This window comes from Lissotriton helveticus, chromosome 8 (assembly GCF_964261635.1).
Source record: "Lissotriton helveticus chromosome 8, aLisHel1.1, whole genome shotgun sequence".
NCBI lineage: Eukaryota > Metazoa > Chordata > Amphibia > Caudata > Salamandridae > Lissotriton > Lissotriton helveticus.
Window position 1 is genome coordinate 1,182,746,640 of NC_136069.1, and position 18,641 is coordinate 1,182,765,280.

Below are 18,641 nucleotides of genomic sequence, written 5' to 3' on the forward strand. Positions count from 1 at the left end.
TTAAAAAATAGGCGGGTATTATCCGAAAGGAGACGTCCCTTGATGAAACCACATTGTTCTCTACCAATGAGAAGTGGAAGAACCTTATCTAAACGTAAAGCTAACATTTTTGCAAAAATCTTGTAGTCTAAATTAATTAATGATATAGGCCTATAATTTTTACATAAAGTGTGATCCTTGTTTTCCTTGGGAAGGAGACAAATCAAAGCTTCTTGGAAAGAGCCTTCAGACTTCTGGGAGGAGATAAAAAAAGGAGAACAGTTGATGAAGCTTAGGAACAAGAAAAGAAGAGAAATGGGAATAAAACTCTATAGAGAAACCATCCGGGCCCGGAGCCTTACCTTTCTTTAAGACCTTAATAGCCTCCAAAATGTCTTTGGGCAAAATATTGCTATCTAAAGAAGAAAAATCCACATCAGACGTCTGGGGAGGTGGAAGGGAGGATAAGTATTGATCAATATCTGCGGGTAAAGGAGAAGATTCTGGGGTATAGAGATTTTGATAAAAGGCAATAAATTCAGTTACGATGTCTTCATCTTTATGGAGAGTGGTATTAGAAGAAGAGAGAATTGAAGCAATTTTTGTACGTTCTTTTTTAACTTTAAGATAATTGGCAAGAATATTACCAGCTTTGTTACGAGCGGAGTAGAATTTGGCGCTAGATTTGAGCAAGACCAAATTGGCTGAATTCGTGGAGAGCTTATTAAAGGAAAGTTTAGCCTTAATGAGTGGATGAAGGGTCGATGTAGATTTGGTCGAGTAATAGGATTGCTCCAGTTGTTTAATTTGAGAAGTTAGAGAAGATAGTAACTGTTGGGAACAGCGACGTTTTTTGGCAACATAGAAAATAATGAAGTCTCTAGAAGCAGCCTTGAAAGTGTCCCAAATCAGCTGGGGAGAGGAGAGAGGTGTCTCATTTTCAGCAAAAAAGCGTGGTGCAAATTCAAGAAAAGCAGAAGTGAAAGATGCATCCAAAAGGAGAGCATTATTAAAACGCCATCTGCGGGAACCTTTGATAGGTGGGAGTAATTCAAGGCCTAAGGAAACTGGGACATGGTCGGAAATCAGAATAGAGCCGATGTCAGAATGAGTGATGTGTTGTACCAATGTTTTAGAGACAAAGAGATAATCAAGTCTGGACTGGGTAAAGTGGACGGGTGAGAAAAAGGTATATTCTTGTAGAGAAGGATTAGAAAGCCTCCAAGAATCGACAAGGGACCTTTGAGAAATAGTAGATGTAAATTGCGTATGTGCAGGAGAGGGGGAAAAGCGAGAGTTGGATGTTCTATCTAGAAAAGGATCCATAACCATATTGCAATCCCCACCTAGCACAAAATAATCATCTGTGTATTTCATGGAAGTTTGAAGAATGTGGGGCCAAGACAGTTTATCAGGCACAGTAGGGGCATAAACATTAAAAATAGTTAATGGAATCTTGTGAACCAATAATGAAACCACAACCCATCTACCATCAGAATCATTCTCCTGAGACAGGAGTTGTACGGATAAGCGTTTATGACTTAAAACACTCCATTACGTTTCCCTGACCCTGTGGATGCAAAAACATGACCCACCCAATTGCGACGTAATTTGGTTACCTCAGCATCTTGAACATGAATTTCTTGTAACAACGCTATGTCAGTCTTCAGTTGAGCTAAATGAGACAGCACACGTTGGCGCTTAATCGGGGACCCCAAACCTTTAACATTCCAAGAAACTATATTAATTGTCATCTAAAATTGCAATAAAAAGGCTAATAATGAAAACATGAACAATAATAGCATAAACAACCAGCAAAGTACCGAACCCAACCAAACAAGAGACAGAAATGAGAAGGAATCAAGAGGTAATGACAGGAAGCATGAAGGAAAACGGAAAGAAAAGTAAGGGAAGGAAAGGTATGCTGAAAAAATAAAGAAAGAAAAAGGATCTGACAGGTGAGATGGAAAACAAAAGAAGGGAATAAAGTAAGCAAGAAGAAAAGAAAAGTGGAGAGCAAAAATCTGAGAAGTAACCAAGATAGAAAAACATACCACAGGGAGACAAGAAAGAACGGGGATGGTGGAGCCACAAGAAGGAGATGGATGACGAAATGCAAAAACTCCTGAACGAAACATCAGGGAGGGAGACAACTCCAGGAAATAACAATGAAGGTAGACCACGATAAGGGACCATATTCAACAGTACCTACAATGGAAAGAAAAAAGGGGGAGAAAAAATGATAATTAGAGACAAATATGTGGAAAGACCATAAGATAATTACAACAATACTGAGACGGTAAATATACAAATAAAAATTTCGTTAAAAACATATACGTAGAATGGCGGAAAAATGAGAGTCCCCAAGAAAACAGATACAAAAACAGAGACCAGAAATAGACTCCAAATAGAATCGGATAGCAGAACAAGTGTCAATGAGAAGAAAATCAGTCCTCATGGCTGCGGGTCATCCATGGAATCCACTCTGCAACTATTCAGGAACCGTTGAAGAAGAGCAGGGTCTTCGTATGTAGTAGTCTTATTATTGTATGTCACCTTAAAAAGGCAGGGGTGAAATAAACCATATCTCGCATTCAAGTTGCGCAGTGCCGGCCTCATGTCTAGAAATTTCTTACGTCTTTCAGCAGTGGATTTAGCATAATCCTGGGCAAAGAAGAGAGTAGAACCATTCCAAACAATCTTTCCACGTTGTTTAGCAGCCTGAAGAACACGAAGTAAGTCAGTATATTCGAGAAAATATAGGATGACTCCTCTAGGCTTGGACGAAGATGAAGCAGAGGAACGACTGGAACCAAGACGGTGTGCACGTTGAATATTCAGAACAGGCGATTCAGGAAGACCAAGCAATGTTGGTAAAAAAGTCTGAAAAAAGGATATAGGTGTTGGACCTTCCAAATTTTCGACAAGGCCATAAATGCGTAGGTTGTTGCGCCTGTTTCGGTTTTCCAAATTCTCAACTTGTTGCTTGAGGAATAGTATCTCTTTGGAAATAGAAGGGACTTGATCCGCAAGATCCTGAATGAGACCAACGCGGCTCTCCAACACTTCAACTTTTTGTTCTGTGACAGACCAGTTGGTTTCTAAGTTAAGTAAACGACAATTGGTTTCCTCCATGTGAGGTTTAAGCGCGCGTAACTCCTCAAGGATAAGGTCTGATGATTTAATAGAGGAAGACGCAGGAGGAGGAGAAGGAGGATGAGCCTTGAGACGTTTTCCAGGCATAGAGGAAGAACCTGGTACCACTGGGGTCGCTTTAGTATTTTGTTTAGTACTGGTGCGTGTCGTTGAGATAGCAGACCCCTTGGAACTAGTGGAATCCATGTGGGAATCCTCTTGATGGTCCTGCAGCGCATTAAACAGATTAAAATCTTCCACTAAAGAGTCACTCTGAAGATTGGAGCCATTACGATTGGTGCGCGCTTTAGCCATAGTTAGAAGTCTGGAGGAACACAATTCGTGTTACAAAAAAAAAAATGGCGGAAAATACCTCACAGAAACCAACTGTACACAGGTAGGAGAGGCGGTAGTCGTAGTCATGAGAATCACTGCATCACAGCAAAGCGGAGGAATAGTATAAGCGAGGAGACTTAAGAGGGGAACCAGTAGTGACCCAAAAATAAAGGCGAGTTCTGAGGAGATAGCATTAGAAACATCCGTGTAGGCAAAGAAATGCGGACGCGCCGAAAACAAAATGGCGGCCGCAATGCTGTGGCGCAGTGCAGAAACGAAGGAGTCAAAAAAAAGGAGGATTGCCTTACTGGAGAGGTTTGTCTGACAGACATGATGAGCAGCACGACTTCTGACATCCGGAAATGTTAAAAAGCCGGTCCGAAGAGAAAGATTGGAGTCCTAGAAGCCACTCGACCCCTCACGTCTCGGCGGAGCTCCGGCAGAACGCGGCCATCTCCTGAGGCTCCTAAGCCACGCCCCCCTCACCTTCAGCTTCTAGTCACTCCCCGGTTTAAACTTATCAAATTAGGTGGCCGCAGCTTCTCCCATCTGGCTCCCAAGTTATGGAACTCTTTTCCACTCTCACTCAAGACCTCATATTCCCTCTTATCATTTAGGAAATCTTTAAAAACTCTGCTTTTCTCACATTCCCAATAAAATCCCTCTTGTACAGTCTCGGTGTCCTACCAGCGCCAGGAAACTCATGGTGACAGTGCGCTCAACAAATGCCCATTAACATAACATAACATTAACATCTAGTCCCTGCATCTCAACCTTCTTCACCACTTTTGGATTGCTGCTGGATCTCTAGGACTGCAGGCTCCGGGCCCGGATCTTCTATCTGATGGATGTTTGAGGAGTGGGTAATCGCTATCTGCATCAGCTGAGTACGACCTGTCCGATGGGTCGGAGGTGGTTCGATCTCGTGTTCTATGATGCTTCTGTCTGCTGTTTCCTCGTAAAGTTTCTTCCTCTGTCTCTGCAATCTGTGTCCGCCTGCCTGTGATAAGTTTGGAGTGAAAAGGTGTTCCCACATAGGCCCTGCGTGGCTCTGCCGATCAACGCATTCTTTTCCCTTTTGGCCTCCCGGAACCTGAACTTTCTGGCTTGCCTGCATGGGATGTCCCTGTCGGGTCTAGTCGAAGTCTTAGAGGGGACGCTCCTCAATCCAGGACCATGCCTCCTCTGGCGTCTGGAAGAATTGTGAGGTGCCCTGGAAGTTCACTTAAAATTTTGCCGGGAACAGCAGCACAAATTAGATCTTAAGAGTTCTCAATTTTGCCTTTACTGCATCAGAGTCTCGCCGTTGCTTTTGCACTTCATGAGAGTAATTAGGGAACACCATTATTCAGGTATTGGCATGTTTGATTTCCCCCCCTTTGCCTCAGTTCCCAGAGAATTAGATCACGGTCCTGGAAGTTAAGGAAGCAGGCAGTTAGGGATCTTGAGGGGGTACCAGGCGGCGGCTGAAGACTTGGCATCCTTTGGGCTTGCTCAATTATAAAGCAGGGTGCAAACTGCGCCGTTGGGAGGGAGTCTCTGAGCCACATCGTTAGAAAGTGTCCCGTGTCTGCCCCCTCTGTTCCCTCCAGAAATCCAATAAGGAGGAGGTTGTTCCTACAGGCCCTATTTTCAGCGTTGTCCGCCCTCCATGCCACCTCCTTCAGCTAGGCAACCAGCCCTGTGACCTCTTCACGCATACTATGGGACACATCTTCCACTTCGGGAATACGGTTTTCGGCTTTGGTCACTCTCTCCGATGCTATGTGTAGGTCTTGGCGCAGCAGGGTCACCTACTAGTGCACCTCGGCCATTTTGCCCTCAGGAGCTTCCCTGAAGGCATGTATAGCCTGCAGTATGGATGCGTGATCCGGCAGGGCTGTGGCCTCTCCCTCCGCTCAGGGGACGAGCAAGTAACACACGGTCCCTTGGCCCCTTCTTCAGTCGCCACATCCTTTCCGCCAGGCCACTCCGCAGTCGCACAGTTCCTCTCACCTGCTTGTTGTCTCAGGGACAGTGTCTCAATCTTCAGGGCGGCCAACCAGTGGCTCTCCGTACATTAGGGGGTCAGCAGCCGGGGCCCTCCAGCGCGGCAGTGGTGGATTGAGTTCCTGTTGCAGCTGGAGGCAGCACACCGCCCCACCGTCTCTCTCCGTTGCCGCTGATATGCCTTCCCTGCAAGTACTCACAGGGTCGACCTCCCTGTAGGCCGCACGTCTTCCGCTCCGCCGCTGCCCCGAAGGAGATCGCGACCAGGCCCACCACAACACCTTGGGTCTCGGTGGCCTATTTGGTGGTCCGCGCCACAGCACCTTGTCTGGCGTCAGGTTTCAAGGGAGTTGGAGGATTAAACGCCATCAGTTTACCTCCGCTTGTCTCTTCAGGGGACTCTCCGCTCGGTGGCGCTCAGCACTCGCAGGCCACCGTCATCTTGAGCTGCCACGTTCCATTTTCACCTGCCTTCTCTTTGGAGCCTCTCCACAGCCCGGGGTCGCCTCTCAGCACCTCCACTGCAGCCGTTGTGCATCAGGGGACTTAGGACGCCCTTTGGAATCATTTGATGGCTTTCAAAGGGTAGGATTTTAGACAGGATTAACTTGGGGCTGACAGAGCTGCCGATCAACACAGTTACCCAGCCATGTTGCTGGCCACGCCACCTGGCTTACCTTCAGACTTAGGCGAAATTCTGAGAAAAAGTCCAGGAGAAGGTATAGTTCAGGAGGGCAAGGAAGCAGGCTGTGCCCAAGGAGGAGTGGTTGTCACTGGGGAGCACTGGACGAGATCTCTGTGAAACCGTCGATGATGGTGGGAAAAAGGTCTCAGCAGGAGAAGCTGGATTGCCAGGCCGAGGTGGTCATCATTGTCGATGGGAGGGTGCCTGTCACCGTCAGGCCCGGTGAAGGTTTTTAACTTTCGGGCAACTTTTCTAAAAGTCAAAAATCTGCAGCGGGACAAAGCTGTAAGCCGTAGCCAAGGAAAGGCTCCACGAGGCCTGATATTGTTGCTCAGAGATCCCTCTGGACAGGATTTGCTGCTGCGAAGATCATTGCCAGAGCTACCACAAAGTCAGAACAACCAGTGATGCACCTTGAGAGGATTGTCAAGCAAGTAGATCCCAGTCTTCTGCCAGTTCTTCTGCTGCAGTTTGGTGAATTCTTTTCTAAGTCCCAACTTTTATGGTTATGCAGGAACAGCACCTCTAACACCACTTCCATGTGGCCAGGACCTAGGGGTACCACTTGGGGGCTTAAGACTTACTCCAGCAGAGGCCACGTGCAGGGTTGAAGGTCTCTGTAGCTTGTAATGTCTCTGTAGCTCACACTGGAGGTTAGCCAACCAGCCCTTGGAGTCACTCTAGTAGTCCAGAGTTCAAGGAGATTGCTCTCTCTTCAAGCAGCAAGGCAGCCTCAAGCAGCAAGGTAGTCTTCTGAAAAACAAATCCTTATATTTTGTGTCACAAAATGAGTGCTGGAGGGCGGTACTGAATCTGGATGAAGGAGGAGTTTCACCTCTTTTTTGTAAAATCATCAGGACTGGACCACCAAGATATTCTATACTTTAGCCCTTGGTCTTGCTTTCTTATATATATATATATATATATATAGATAGATAGATAGATAGATAGATAGATAGATAGATAGATAGATAGATAGATAGATAGATAGATAGATAGATAGTTAGACTGTGTCCATATAGTTGTATTTTTGTATTTCTGTTTTATAGAAGGAAATGGTGATGAGGTTCAATTGTCCTCCCCTAAAGAGGACATGAGTAGGGTACTTGTATACTAAAGCTTTGTTCTACATTAACGTATTGAATAATCGAAATATTTCTCTCTTGTGTTTCTCAAATGTATAACATGAAAGGCAAAATTAAGTAATAGATGTATTTGATGCACAGGGGGCACTTGTGTTGATTTTGATAGTGTGCTGGTTACCCCAGCCCCTTTTGAGGATATCATTCAGGGTATTCCCCACTGGTGAGGTATAATATGCTAATCGCATCAATATGGAGGGCGGTGGAACACGTTAAAAAGGGAGCAATCCAAACAAGGAGAGGAAAACAAAATAGTTTTTTGCAGTATCAGGGTGTAGGAAATTGTGGCACTTTTATCTTTAAAGACGAAATGACAGTAGCCGTGTTTGGGGCATTAAAAATGTAATGAGAAAAGCTAGCAGCCATGGAGGTTTTGAAAGTACTTTTATGTGTAATTAAGAACTAGTCATTTGGTGAAATAGGCTAGAACATAGTCACAGTGCCATTGGCGCTGAAGGCTACGGAGAGCCTGTTTCATTTCTAAGAGCTGCACAGCAAGCCAACCACACAACTGTTTAATGGGGTTAAAAACAATCTTCTTCAAGGAACTATCTAATCAAGATCAGCAGTAATCTAGATACGTTGGTTTCCCAGAAGAGATTGAGCATCGCACTCTAGAGAGAATGTTCCTGACAATACTAAAGAAGCTAATAGTTGTGCTGAAATCATGTTCCGTTTATGGTAGGTTAAGGTTTTTTGCAGCTGATATAAACTGACATGGTATTGGGATGCAATAGAGAACTGGTGAAGGAATAGCAAAAAGGTGATAGGTTTGGCATAGGTGGGTGTTTGGGCAAACAGTATCTAAAGCAGGGGCCTTAATGTGGTTCGGGAGCAGGGTGCACATTGTAAGATAAAAGAAAGAGAAGAGATCCTCGAATCAGGATGGAAGTACTTGTGAATGATTATCAAAATGAAGATTGCAGTCACCCAGAACCAGAAATATGCTGTGTCAGAATGTTACTGCAATAACACAGTAGCTAACAAATTGTAAGCCATAACCCCATCCTTGGGGGGCAGTAGATCAAAAGTATATTCTGGGGAGTCCAGAGGGGTCTGTCAATCTAATTAGTGAGGTTTCAAGGGCAAAAAGGGAACTAGAGCCCAACTTAAAACATTTCAGACAATTGTAACCAGATTGGTAAATCCCCCCTCCACGTTCATGGGTGTGGTGGGCAGAAAACAAGGTGAAATTAATGGAACTATGCTAATTCATGATAACCCCACAGTTATCCTTGACCCAAGTTTCAGTATGACAGACAATATCAGCATTATATAAGGGATAAAGTTTCCCTCCCATACATTATAAGGATATTGTAAGTCACAGGATATGGCGCTCCGCCACTTCAGCTTTAGTTTCAATCAGCATTATATTGGTGCATGATTAGCAGCGCTATGGCTTGACAGCTGAGGAGGCGCTATGCCTATTATGCATGACCTTGCATTTCAGTGCAGTGATGCTGGCCACCACACTAAAATGCGTTAGTCTAACTCCTGATGAATGGTACTTAGCAGAGCGGTACAATTCATTGCAAAACAAACCTCCCACCCGGTCCCATTTAATAATCACCTAAAAAAAAGATTAGAAGTAGCCATCTGTGTTTAAACAACTCACATTCTGAAAGCACTAACTTAATATGTGAAGCAGCAGAAGTTACGTTTCAGCAATACCTTTAGAAGAGTTTGTTAAAAACTTCTGCCGCTGCCCGCGTCCCCCACAGGGGGACATCAGCAGGGCAGCCCCCTTAGTCCCACTAGTCGGAGCCCCCCCCCCCCTCCGATAGTCCGCGTGGAGGGGGAGGCTCGGGCAGTGCATCTGCCCCTCCCCCGGCCGGGTGCACCAGTGACGTGCATCCCGGGGAGGGCGCGTTGGGGGCGGGCAGGGTACTTAGGCCCCTGCAGCCCTGCATGCGACCTCTTTTCCGGTGGTCTGCCCTCCCGGATGCCCCTGTCCGGCCTCGGTGCTGGTCGTCCTGCGCCTGCCTGCCTCGCTGCACGCCCCGTTAGTCCTTCGGGCGGTTGGGGGGCCTTACCAACCGGGGGTGTGCCACACCACGCTCCGCCCTGAAAGGGGGGGCGGGAGTATAAGACATGATCACGTGATCCGTAAGGGGGATCAGCAAAGGCTGCACTGTCCGGGCGTCGACCCACCGTGCCGGCTGGCTCAGAAGGCGGGCGGGGCAACGAGGGGCTGCCTGCCCTGGATCGCCCGTAAGATAACCCACAAAAACGTCATACTTTTTGTTGTATGAAAATAAACCTGCAGCAGTTCTTTACCCATAATATTGTGTCCTGTGTAATCATTATATGGGCAAGTGTATAAAATGCAGGGGGGGAGCGGATGACGGTGTGGGCACTAAGTGACTGTTAAAGCATACGTGTTCATTGGCACACGCCATGAATTGTGCTGCTCTAAACAATCACGTTGTGTGCGGCATTGAAATCTGTTCGTATGCCAGTACAGAAAAGTCGTTCTGCAGAATGAAAGCAAACATTTTGGAAACCGTTGCAGTTTAGATGATATCTTTGTTTTCAAGATGGTTCAAATATTACAGGCCAGTGTTTCCTTGTCTCCTAGAACTTACTGAAGCTGAATCCTTCTGATCGGTTCCTGACAGAACAAAGTTTGAACCATCCTGCCTTTCAAACTCAAAGGCTCTTAGATCGTTGTGGTAGTTCACCATCCAGGTCCTCCAAGCGGAAGCCCCACCACGGAGAGGGCAATTCTTCCAACAGGTCGGTGTGTTTGCATTTACCCATAATGCATTATTTCAGCTTTTAATACTCAGGACCTTTCAACTTCACAGCAAGAGCGATGTTAAAGTGGCGAGCGTTTTGCAGAATTCCTCTTTAGCCGCCACAGTGCGCAAATTGGTAGCAAAATAGGAGAGCCTGGGCCATTTATTCTGCTAGTTTGCCTGCCTAACTTTAATTTCTCTGCTTGGCCTTCAGATGTATCTTTGATTGCACACCGCTAAAGCGTTGGCTGTTATTACTTTTTTATGTCTATTATTGTTTTTAATGTAGATTTTTTATGACCTGCTCAATTACACATTGTGCAGGTGGAATGGTGTAAACGTAAAATCAGCACACACAAATTGCGATACATATGCACAAATATACCTGCACGTGCATATCTGCCCCCATTCAGAATGTATGCTTGAGGCAAGACTGGCACTTTGGCAGCCACAAACAAATGTGTTTACGTCTTTCAGTCATAGAGTGATCCATATTGGACGCAGATCTGCCACTGCCACAGTCCCCTTTGCCCCAAGTGAGTCTATAATGAGCTTGATTTGGAATGCTTAACAGCAGCTGTTATATATGTGCAATAGATTATATTAAGTATTGATTGGTGATTATTTTAGATGTTCCACCCAGGGTGTCTGTAGTTCTGGTCCCATGGTCCTGCAGGGTCTGCTTCCGACTGCCTTGTGCATAGTGAGCAATCTTGAAACTCGAAGGACCACAGTGTTTCTCATTTTACGAGCAGCGACATTTGACCTTGAAGTTTATTAGTGAGCTGTGCAACGGATTGCCCAGCACCCATCTGATTGCAATGCACAAGGTAATCGAAGGCAGTACACTAACAGTTTTGTTTGGTGTAAGAGAGCAACTCATTATGCAGCTACTCTTGGGAGAAATACAGAAACTCGCTTCAATGCTGTATGTTTGTGGTACAAACAGGGGCGGCTGGTGACATTTGAAAGTGGTGAGCCGTAAACTAATTTGCATATTGCACCGCAGCGAGCGAGCGCAGCGAGCGAGCCCGAAACAACTTGCATCCATCCATACATCATTCATGCATCCACCCATCCATCCACCCATCCTGCATCCATACATCATTCATTCATGCATCCACCCATCCATCCATCCATCCACCCATCCATCCACCATCCTGCATCCATTCATGCATCCACCTATCCATCCATCCATCCATCCTGCATCCATCATTCATTCATGCATCCACCCACCCATCCTGCATCCATCCTGCATCCATCATTCATTCATGCATCCACCCACCCATCCATCCTGCATCCATCCTTCATTCATGCATCCACCCATCCATCCATCCATCCACCAATTCTGCATCCATTCTGCATCCATCATTCATTCATTCATGCATCCACCCACCCATCCATCCTGCATCCATCCTGCATCCATCATTCATTCATGCATCCACCCACCCATCCATCCATCCACCCATCCATCCTTCATTCATGCATCCATCATTCATTCATGCATCCACCCATCCATCCACCCACCCATCCATCCACCCACCCATCCATCCATCCACCCACCCATCCATCCACCCATCCATCCTGCATCCATCATTCATTCATGCACCCATCCATCCATCCACCATCCATCCTGCATCCATCCTGCATCCATCATTCATTCATGCATCCACCCATCCACCCACCCACCCACCCACCCATCCACCCTTCATTCATGCATCCATCATTCATTCATGCATCCACCCATCCATCCACCCACCCATCCATCCATCCACCCACCCATCCATCCACCCATCCATCCTGCATCCATCATTCATTCATGCACCCATCCATCCACCCATCCACCCATCGATCCTGCATCCATCCTGCATCCATCTTTCATTCATGCATCCACCCATCCACCCATCGCAGAATCGCGGCCGTGCCCAAGGGGTTAAGTATATTTTCAATGCTAAAGCAGTAGATGCAGACATTTTCTGTGAAACACAATACTTCCCTAAGTAAATATCACTGAATGAAAAATGAGTATTGTATTTACCTGGGGAATTTCAGTTTTCATACACCTATATAAATGACTCATTCAAGGAACTCAAATTTAGCATGCACATTAGCAATTTATTAAACCTATATATTGTGTTGCAGTCACACAGACATTTAATTTATACCTCAGCTCCTTTGCCGACTTTTTTTTCTGTCACATTACTTGTTAGTGCATCGAAAACAGCTCTGTGCAACCTAGTGTTACTTGTGAGCGCAATGTGTCTGATAGAGACAGTGCTCAGGAGCGCGTCGGGAGCTCCCGGACTTGTGTTCCGCTCTCACCCCACCTCGCCGTGGTAACAACTCAATGCCTTTTTTGAACCACCTTTTCAGTATATTTGCCACAAACACATTTCCACATGAAACACGGCACGTGTGCCCTACGCCATTGGCAGCAGAGTGGTTGAAGTGACAGGAGTTGACTGACCAGCCAATCCAGCGCCAGGATTGGCTGGGGGGGCACCATGACTCCTCGCCCAGTCGCCCTGTGTAACCCCGGGGGCTGCGGCCCGCCCCCTGGTCCCCTCTCTAAGGGGAAATTCACAGGAAAACGATCTGCGCATGCGCGGGCATGTTTGTGCCCAAAAATACACTTGCGCAGCTGCAGCAGGCCCATCCTCCCCCCCCCCCCCCTGCGCACTCCGGGAAAGTCGGGTGTCTCCCGGTTTCTCGGCCGGCAGATAGCGCGATTTTTTTAAATATTTGGATTTGGCTTTTAGTGACAACGCGGTAGGTCCATGGGGCTTAGTGGGGCTACGCCCCTACGCCCTGTACAAAGGGGGTGGTGATGGACGGAGAATCTGAACCAATCAAACACTCACACCCAGTCAACAGATCTGGTTTGAATCCATCACCGTTCTTTAGCCCACTTGTATGTTTGTGGTAGGCAAAGGTTTGCAGTCCGCAGATATTTCACTGAGCTGCGAAGCATGTGTTCATGCAAAGCATGATCCAGGGGCAGTTCCTCAGTTTGAGCCGATACGTGTTGTCCACTGAAATGCTCCCAGAGGAATAAATGAAATGGTTATGAAGTTAATTCATTACATTTTATTTTTCTTCACCATGTGCCGAAAGGAGCGTCAGGACCGGGTCGGGGCTCCTGCTGAATGACAGCAGCAGAGAGAGCAGGGCACTTTCAGTTTAAAGTGCGCTTGGCATTTTGGCTGGCCGGATTGCGACGGCCAGCCACACATGTGCACTTTAAACTTCTTTAACCCCACTGTCTAAGACAGCTAGTTTAGAGAAATCCAAAGCTTTTGGTGGTGAGAACACTGCACAAAAAGGTTTCCTGATTTATATCATCAAATGATTGACCACGTGGAACATTTTTTTTAGTTATATTTCATATGCAATCACGCACTTCCCCACACACAACTATGGACAATCACTTAAGACTGGATAGGGGATGACTTCTGTGTTGGTCTTTGTTCTTCTGTTGATAATGCAGGTGACACCCTCCAGTGTAGACATGGAATGTATGACATTACTACGCATAACGCGTGCCATTACAATGCAGGTATTACTACGCTACCATTACAATGCACTCTTTTACCACAGATATGCCTTCACCACGCATGCCATTACAAACCAAAAGCATGTGTGATAAAGGCATACGCTTGATAAAAGTGAGTAAGGTAAGTAACACTACCCTGCCCTACCCTAAATCCTAAATCATTACCCCTTCACGACCCCTCCAACCCCCATAGTTTGCCTTTTCCTAAACCCCTACCCCTACACGACCACCCCGGACCCCAGCACTTGCCCTACCCTAACCCTAAATCACTACCCCTGCATGACCCCCAACCTCCAACCCTTTCCCTACCCAAAACCCTAAATCACTACCCCTGCACGACCCGACCCCCAATTCTTTCCCTACCCATAACCCTAGAACACTACCCGTGCACGCCCACGACCCGCAGTCCTCTCCCTACCCTAAACACCACCCCTGCACAACCACCCAGACCCCAAACCTTCCCCTACCCTAAACCCTAAATCACTACCCTTGCACGACCTGACCCTCAATCCTTTCCCCACCCTAAACCCTAGAACACTACCCCTGCACAACCCTCCTTGACCCAGAGTCCTCTACCTGCCCTAAACCCTAAAACACTAGCCCTGCATGACCTTCCCCGACACCCCAGTCCTGTTCCTACCCTAAAACACTACCCTGCATGAAGCCCCGACCCCCAGTCCTCTCCCTACCTTAAAACACCACCCCTGCACAACCCCCCGCCCCCAGTACTCACCCTGCCCAAAACCCTAAAACACTACCCCTGCATGACCCCAGTCCTTTACCTACCCTAAACCACTATGCTTACATGACCCTGACCCCCTTTTACCCTAAAATATTAACCCCCAGGCCCAATCCCCCTTACCTCTCTCTCCTCGTGGTTCCTCTCTCTCCTCACAGTTCTTGCATTCGTTTGAGGAGCTGTGAAAGCCGATGTGAATAACGGGAAGAGCCTCTGTTTCCTCACAACGATGTGGGTTACCTAAATTTTTTTACAACGTATGTGCTTTTACCATTCATACCTTTACAACAAAATTCATTGTAAAGACATGCGTGGTAAAAGCACATGCATTGTAAAAAAAATGCGTAGTAAAGAATACACGTTGGTATGGCGCATGTGTGGTAACGCTTGCGTTTTAATGTCATGCAGGGTAACAGCCGCAATTTAACCCCTTCGACGCTCATGACGAGCTCAGCTCGTCATGAGGTACACCTCTCGTACACTCATGACGAGCTGAGCTCGTCATGTAACGCAGGTTTTAGCGAAATGCAGCGCAGCGCGGAAATCTGCACCGCACGCATGCGGTTAAGGGCTGTTACCTGTAGACATGCAGATTCAGATGTCAAATGTCCTGATATCTGAAACTCTCCTACAAGGTGTTAGACTAATAGCACCATGGCCAGTTAAAATGCCTGTAGTGCAATGGACCAGGAGAGATGGCTTGAGTGCAGGATCCTAGTAGGCCAACAAAGCTGATGATCAGACAGAGAGCAAGAGCTTGATCTTTATTAGTGCCCTCCTTGGTTCTTCACTTATCTGGGATATCTTCCTTGCTGGTAGTTCCAGCACTGACTGTTCAGAATGTATTGTGAACCCATAAATGTAATCATTTGGCATGGAATCAGCCTGACTTGGATTTGTTGATCACAGGTACTAGTTCCTGTATCAACAAGATAGCTAGGTACAGCAATTGTTTCAGACGGTCTAAAGACAGATCCATCTGAAGGATGTCATCCAGATAGGTAGACATGTGTATTCTCCTTGCTCCGAGAAACTCTGTCACTGGCCTGAGTACTTTTGTAAAGCACCATGGTGTGAAGGATAGTCTGAAAGGGCGAGTAGCGACTCGTATACATCCCCATGCCATATGAACTTGGGGACCTGCAATGCAATGGAAAAATGGGAATTGCCAGGTAGGCTTCCTTCAGGTCCAGATGCACCATTCAGTGACCTTGTTTCAATATTCCCACAAGACGTGACTACTCTCCATTTTGAAGTGGCAGAAAAAACAATTACTCATTGAGCTCCTTGAGATTTATCACAAGCTTCTATCTTTTGTTCTTTTGTCCCTTTTCTCCACAAGAGAAAGGTTGGTTAAGAAATCCCTGTGGTGGGCATAGCACCCAGATATTTTTTTTTGCCTGGGCTGTCACCTCCTGGGCAATCTGTTGTCTCTATAATGCTGAAAACACTAAGGGTGCTGCCACTGCATTGGCAAACTCAGCTTTATGTTGCTGCAGCCTTTATTTGCAACTCTTGACAGGAAAAATCAGCTGAAACATGATTGGTCTTGCCATTGTCCTTTTCATGATGTTTGATCCCTTTGAGGGCCTTGGTATGGGGATCAGCCAGTAGAGCGACTTCTGCCATGCCTGGCCCCACTGGTCCAAAGACCGGCATGGACTTGCCTAATTCCTTTCAAAATGGTTTTTCTAAAAGGCCTCTGTGGGCCACAGGTGCTGCTTCTGAGGTGACGAGGTCACCAGCTTTGGATCCACTTTGATGAGAAGTGACCTGTACCTTTCAGTGGAGATAGCAGGTTTTTCACTGACCACAAAGATCCCCATTCTCTGAGCCCATCCTGTGAGGACTTCTGGGAAGATCAGCTTACCGAACTCACCCACCAAATCAAAGATTTTCGTTAATGGGCCATAAATGTCAAGACCTGTCTATGCCCTTCTTAGAGTCTTTGATGAGCTTGGCTAGAAAGTTGTCATGTGTCAATCTTTTTCTGGTGCAAAGGCAACTCTTCCTTATAAAATGTTGATCTTGGGAATTTAGCTTGCAGGCGGCACACAAACTTCTTTGTCGAATGGTTTTATAAGGAGGCTTCCCACATATTTTACAACCTTTTCTCCCTGGGACCATTCCACCGAGCTGGAGCGATTTCTGTCTTCAGGTTCGAGAATCTTTGATGGTAGCTTGGCTAGGCTTGTGTCGTTTGTGGCCAGGTGTCAGATGCCAAGGTCTCGAATCACATGTTTCTATATCTGAGTCTCCAATTGATTCATCTGCATAAGACCCGTCATCTGCCTGGATAGGGACCACCGGGGCGGGTCATATTTTGTGGTGACACTGTCTCTGGAGCATCTCACTGCTGGCTCACCTAGGAAGTCTGGCTGAGCTGGAGTTAGGGTGAATTGAGCCAAGAAAGCCTCCTTAAGCCTATCATAGGTATCCATGATATTGACATGCTCCATTTTCCTTTTGGCTATAAACTTGGCAGAAATCTTTCCTTGCAGCGTCTAGGGTTCGAGGTCCCCAGGAGGAACCCTAAAGCTTTGCTCCAGCTGAGGGGTTCAGAGTAGCAAGCTTCCAGCTGGAGTAGTTGCTTCACAAGTGGCACTAGCATGTCACTCTCTACCCTCTTTGCCAAGGTTTCTACTGAATCTGAAAGCCCATGATCCCTTGGAATGGATTTTTCCATGTCCTCCTCTGGGCACGTTATCACTGCTTCTCTGCATCTTGAGAAGAGTATGATATCCTTAAAGAACTGTGGCAAAATAACTGTCATGCTGTTAGGGAGATATTTACAATTTGTCAAACTGCAAAGTGATCAGCGATTTACAAAACCCCTTTTTGCTGTCTGCGTGCTGTGACCGCATTGTGGGGTTGACAGTATCAGCGAGGGTTTGGCAGTGCGTGCACTCTCTACTGCCACCGACTGGTGGGAGGACATCACCGCACCTCAGACCACAGGATAACCCCACTGAGCCAGTAAAATGCTATATATGAAGAAAAGTACAATAATAATGTTGTACGCAAAGGACAAAAATGACACTTAATCTGCTGCTGGAGCAGCATACAAAGAAGGCATTCAGGATGTTGTCATGGACTTTAAAGGACATGTTATTACATGATTGGTTGTTTGAAACTACTGCATTTTCTCCAGGGTTCATTGGAAATATAGTTTGAGTTCAAATGTTTTAGGACTGATTCTGAAATAAATGCAAAGGAAGAAAGCATAATCCTTGCCTCCTGTCCTGACGTAAAAAATTTGAAATCCATTGATCTTTGTTTCCACAGGCATTTGAAGCACTAACCCAATTGGAAACCAATGAGCACTAAAGCAGCGGGTGCAGTACCGCTGTTTTACTTTTTATGAAATGCTGGTCCATGACAGCAAGTGCCCACCTTGGGCTGCTGTTCTGATCCTCATCTCTTGTTGCAATTCCCCATTGTGAACCTGGCCCTCTGTGAAGAAAAATGCACTGGTTGGCACAGCTATAGCCTACAGAGCTGTTGTGTGCACAGTCGGAGCCGTGCTGGATTTCTCTCTGCATACACTGATACCAAAAGCAAAATGGTGCCTGCAGCATCATCACCCTGGTGCAGGGCACCTGCAATAACATCCTGTGTGTTGTTTCTTTCTAACCTGCTGCACAGTCTATTTGCAAGAAGGGTCAATGGTTTGTTCTTTTGCAAGAGAGAGACAGTCTGCAAAACCCACCAAACTCCATCAGTTGCTCGGTGGGAGCATTTTCTTGTCTCAACTTATGTGGCGGTACTTGTATGTCAGCTGCTGGCACTAGTGGATAGTTAAGGGGCAGTACCAGCTTTGTCCTCCTATACTTGTCCTAATGGGAAATAGGAGGAAAGGTAATATGCAGGCAGCCAATGCATTTTTGAGGGGTTGAAGGCAATAACCAGTTATAATAACTTTGAACCTAAAGTCGAGCCCTAGCTCCACCGTCCCTGGAGAGGGTGGTTTGTTGATAGTCCCCATTGACTTTTGAAAGGCAGCAATATTGCCCTCAACATGCGGTTATCAGTCATTAGTACCATTTACAGTTTGATGTAATATTCTTATATAGTAATAAATGGATGTGGACTTCTAACCTCATATAAGTATATAGACCTTCTTAAGATGATGTGGAAGAATAAAGTGCTCATTCAAACTTTTCAGTGCAAATGCCTGGGTGGAAGGGCACCCGCAGAGTGGGAACCTACCCCGTTCCACCACTATGCAGTCTGGCATCAATGAGAAGCAAACTGCAGTCTGCAGCAGTGAATCGGAGTTTGAGCCACCAGACAACGGTGCTGCTGTTCCTTGAATCTTCTTTGCTTTCTGGAATTTCACGTTTCT

At 46.4% G+C, this 18,641-nt stretch overlaps 1 protein-coding gene across 5 annotated transcripts in view; it reads left to right on the forward strand.

Moving 5' to 3' along the window:
- Positions 1-18,641, forward strand: part of CDKL5 (cyclin dependent kinase like 5) — a 1,214,907-nt gene that overhangs the window by 994,464 nt on the left and 201,802 nt on the right. For all 5 annotated transcript variants that reach the window (XM_078658112.1, XM_078658115.1, XM_078658113.1 and 2 more), the window contains one exon: positions 9,845-10,002. In XM_078658112.1, coding sequence (XP_078514238.1) covers positions 9,845-10,002 — 158 coding nt within the window. The remainder of the gene's footprint in view (positions 1-9,844; positions 10,003-18,641) is intronic.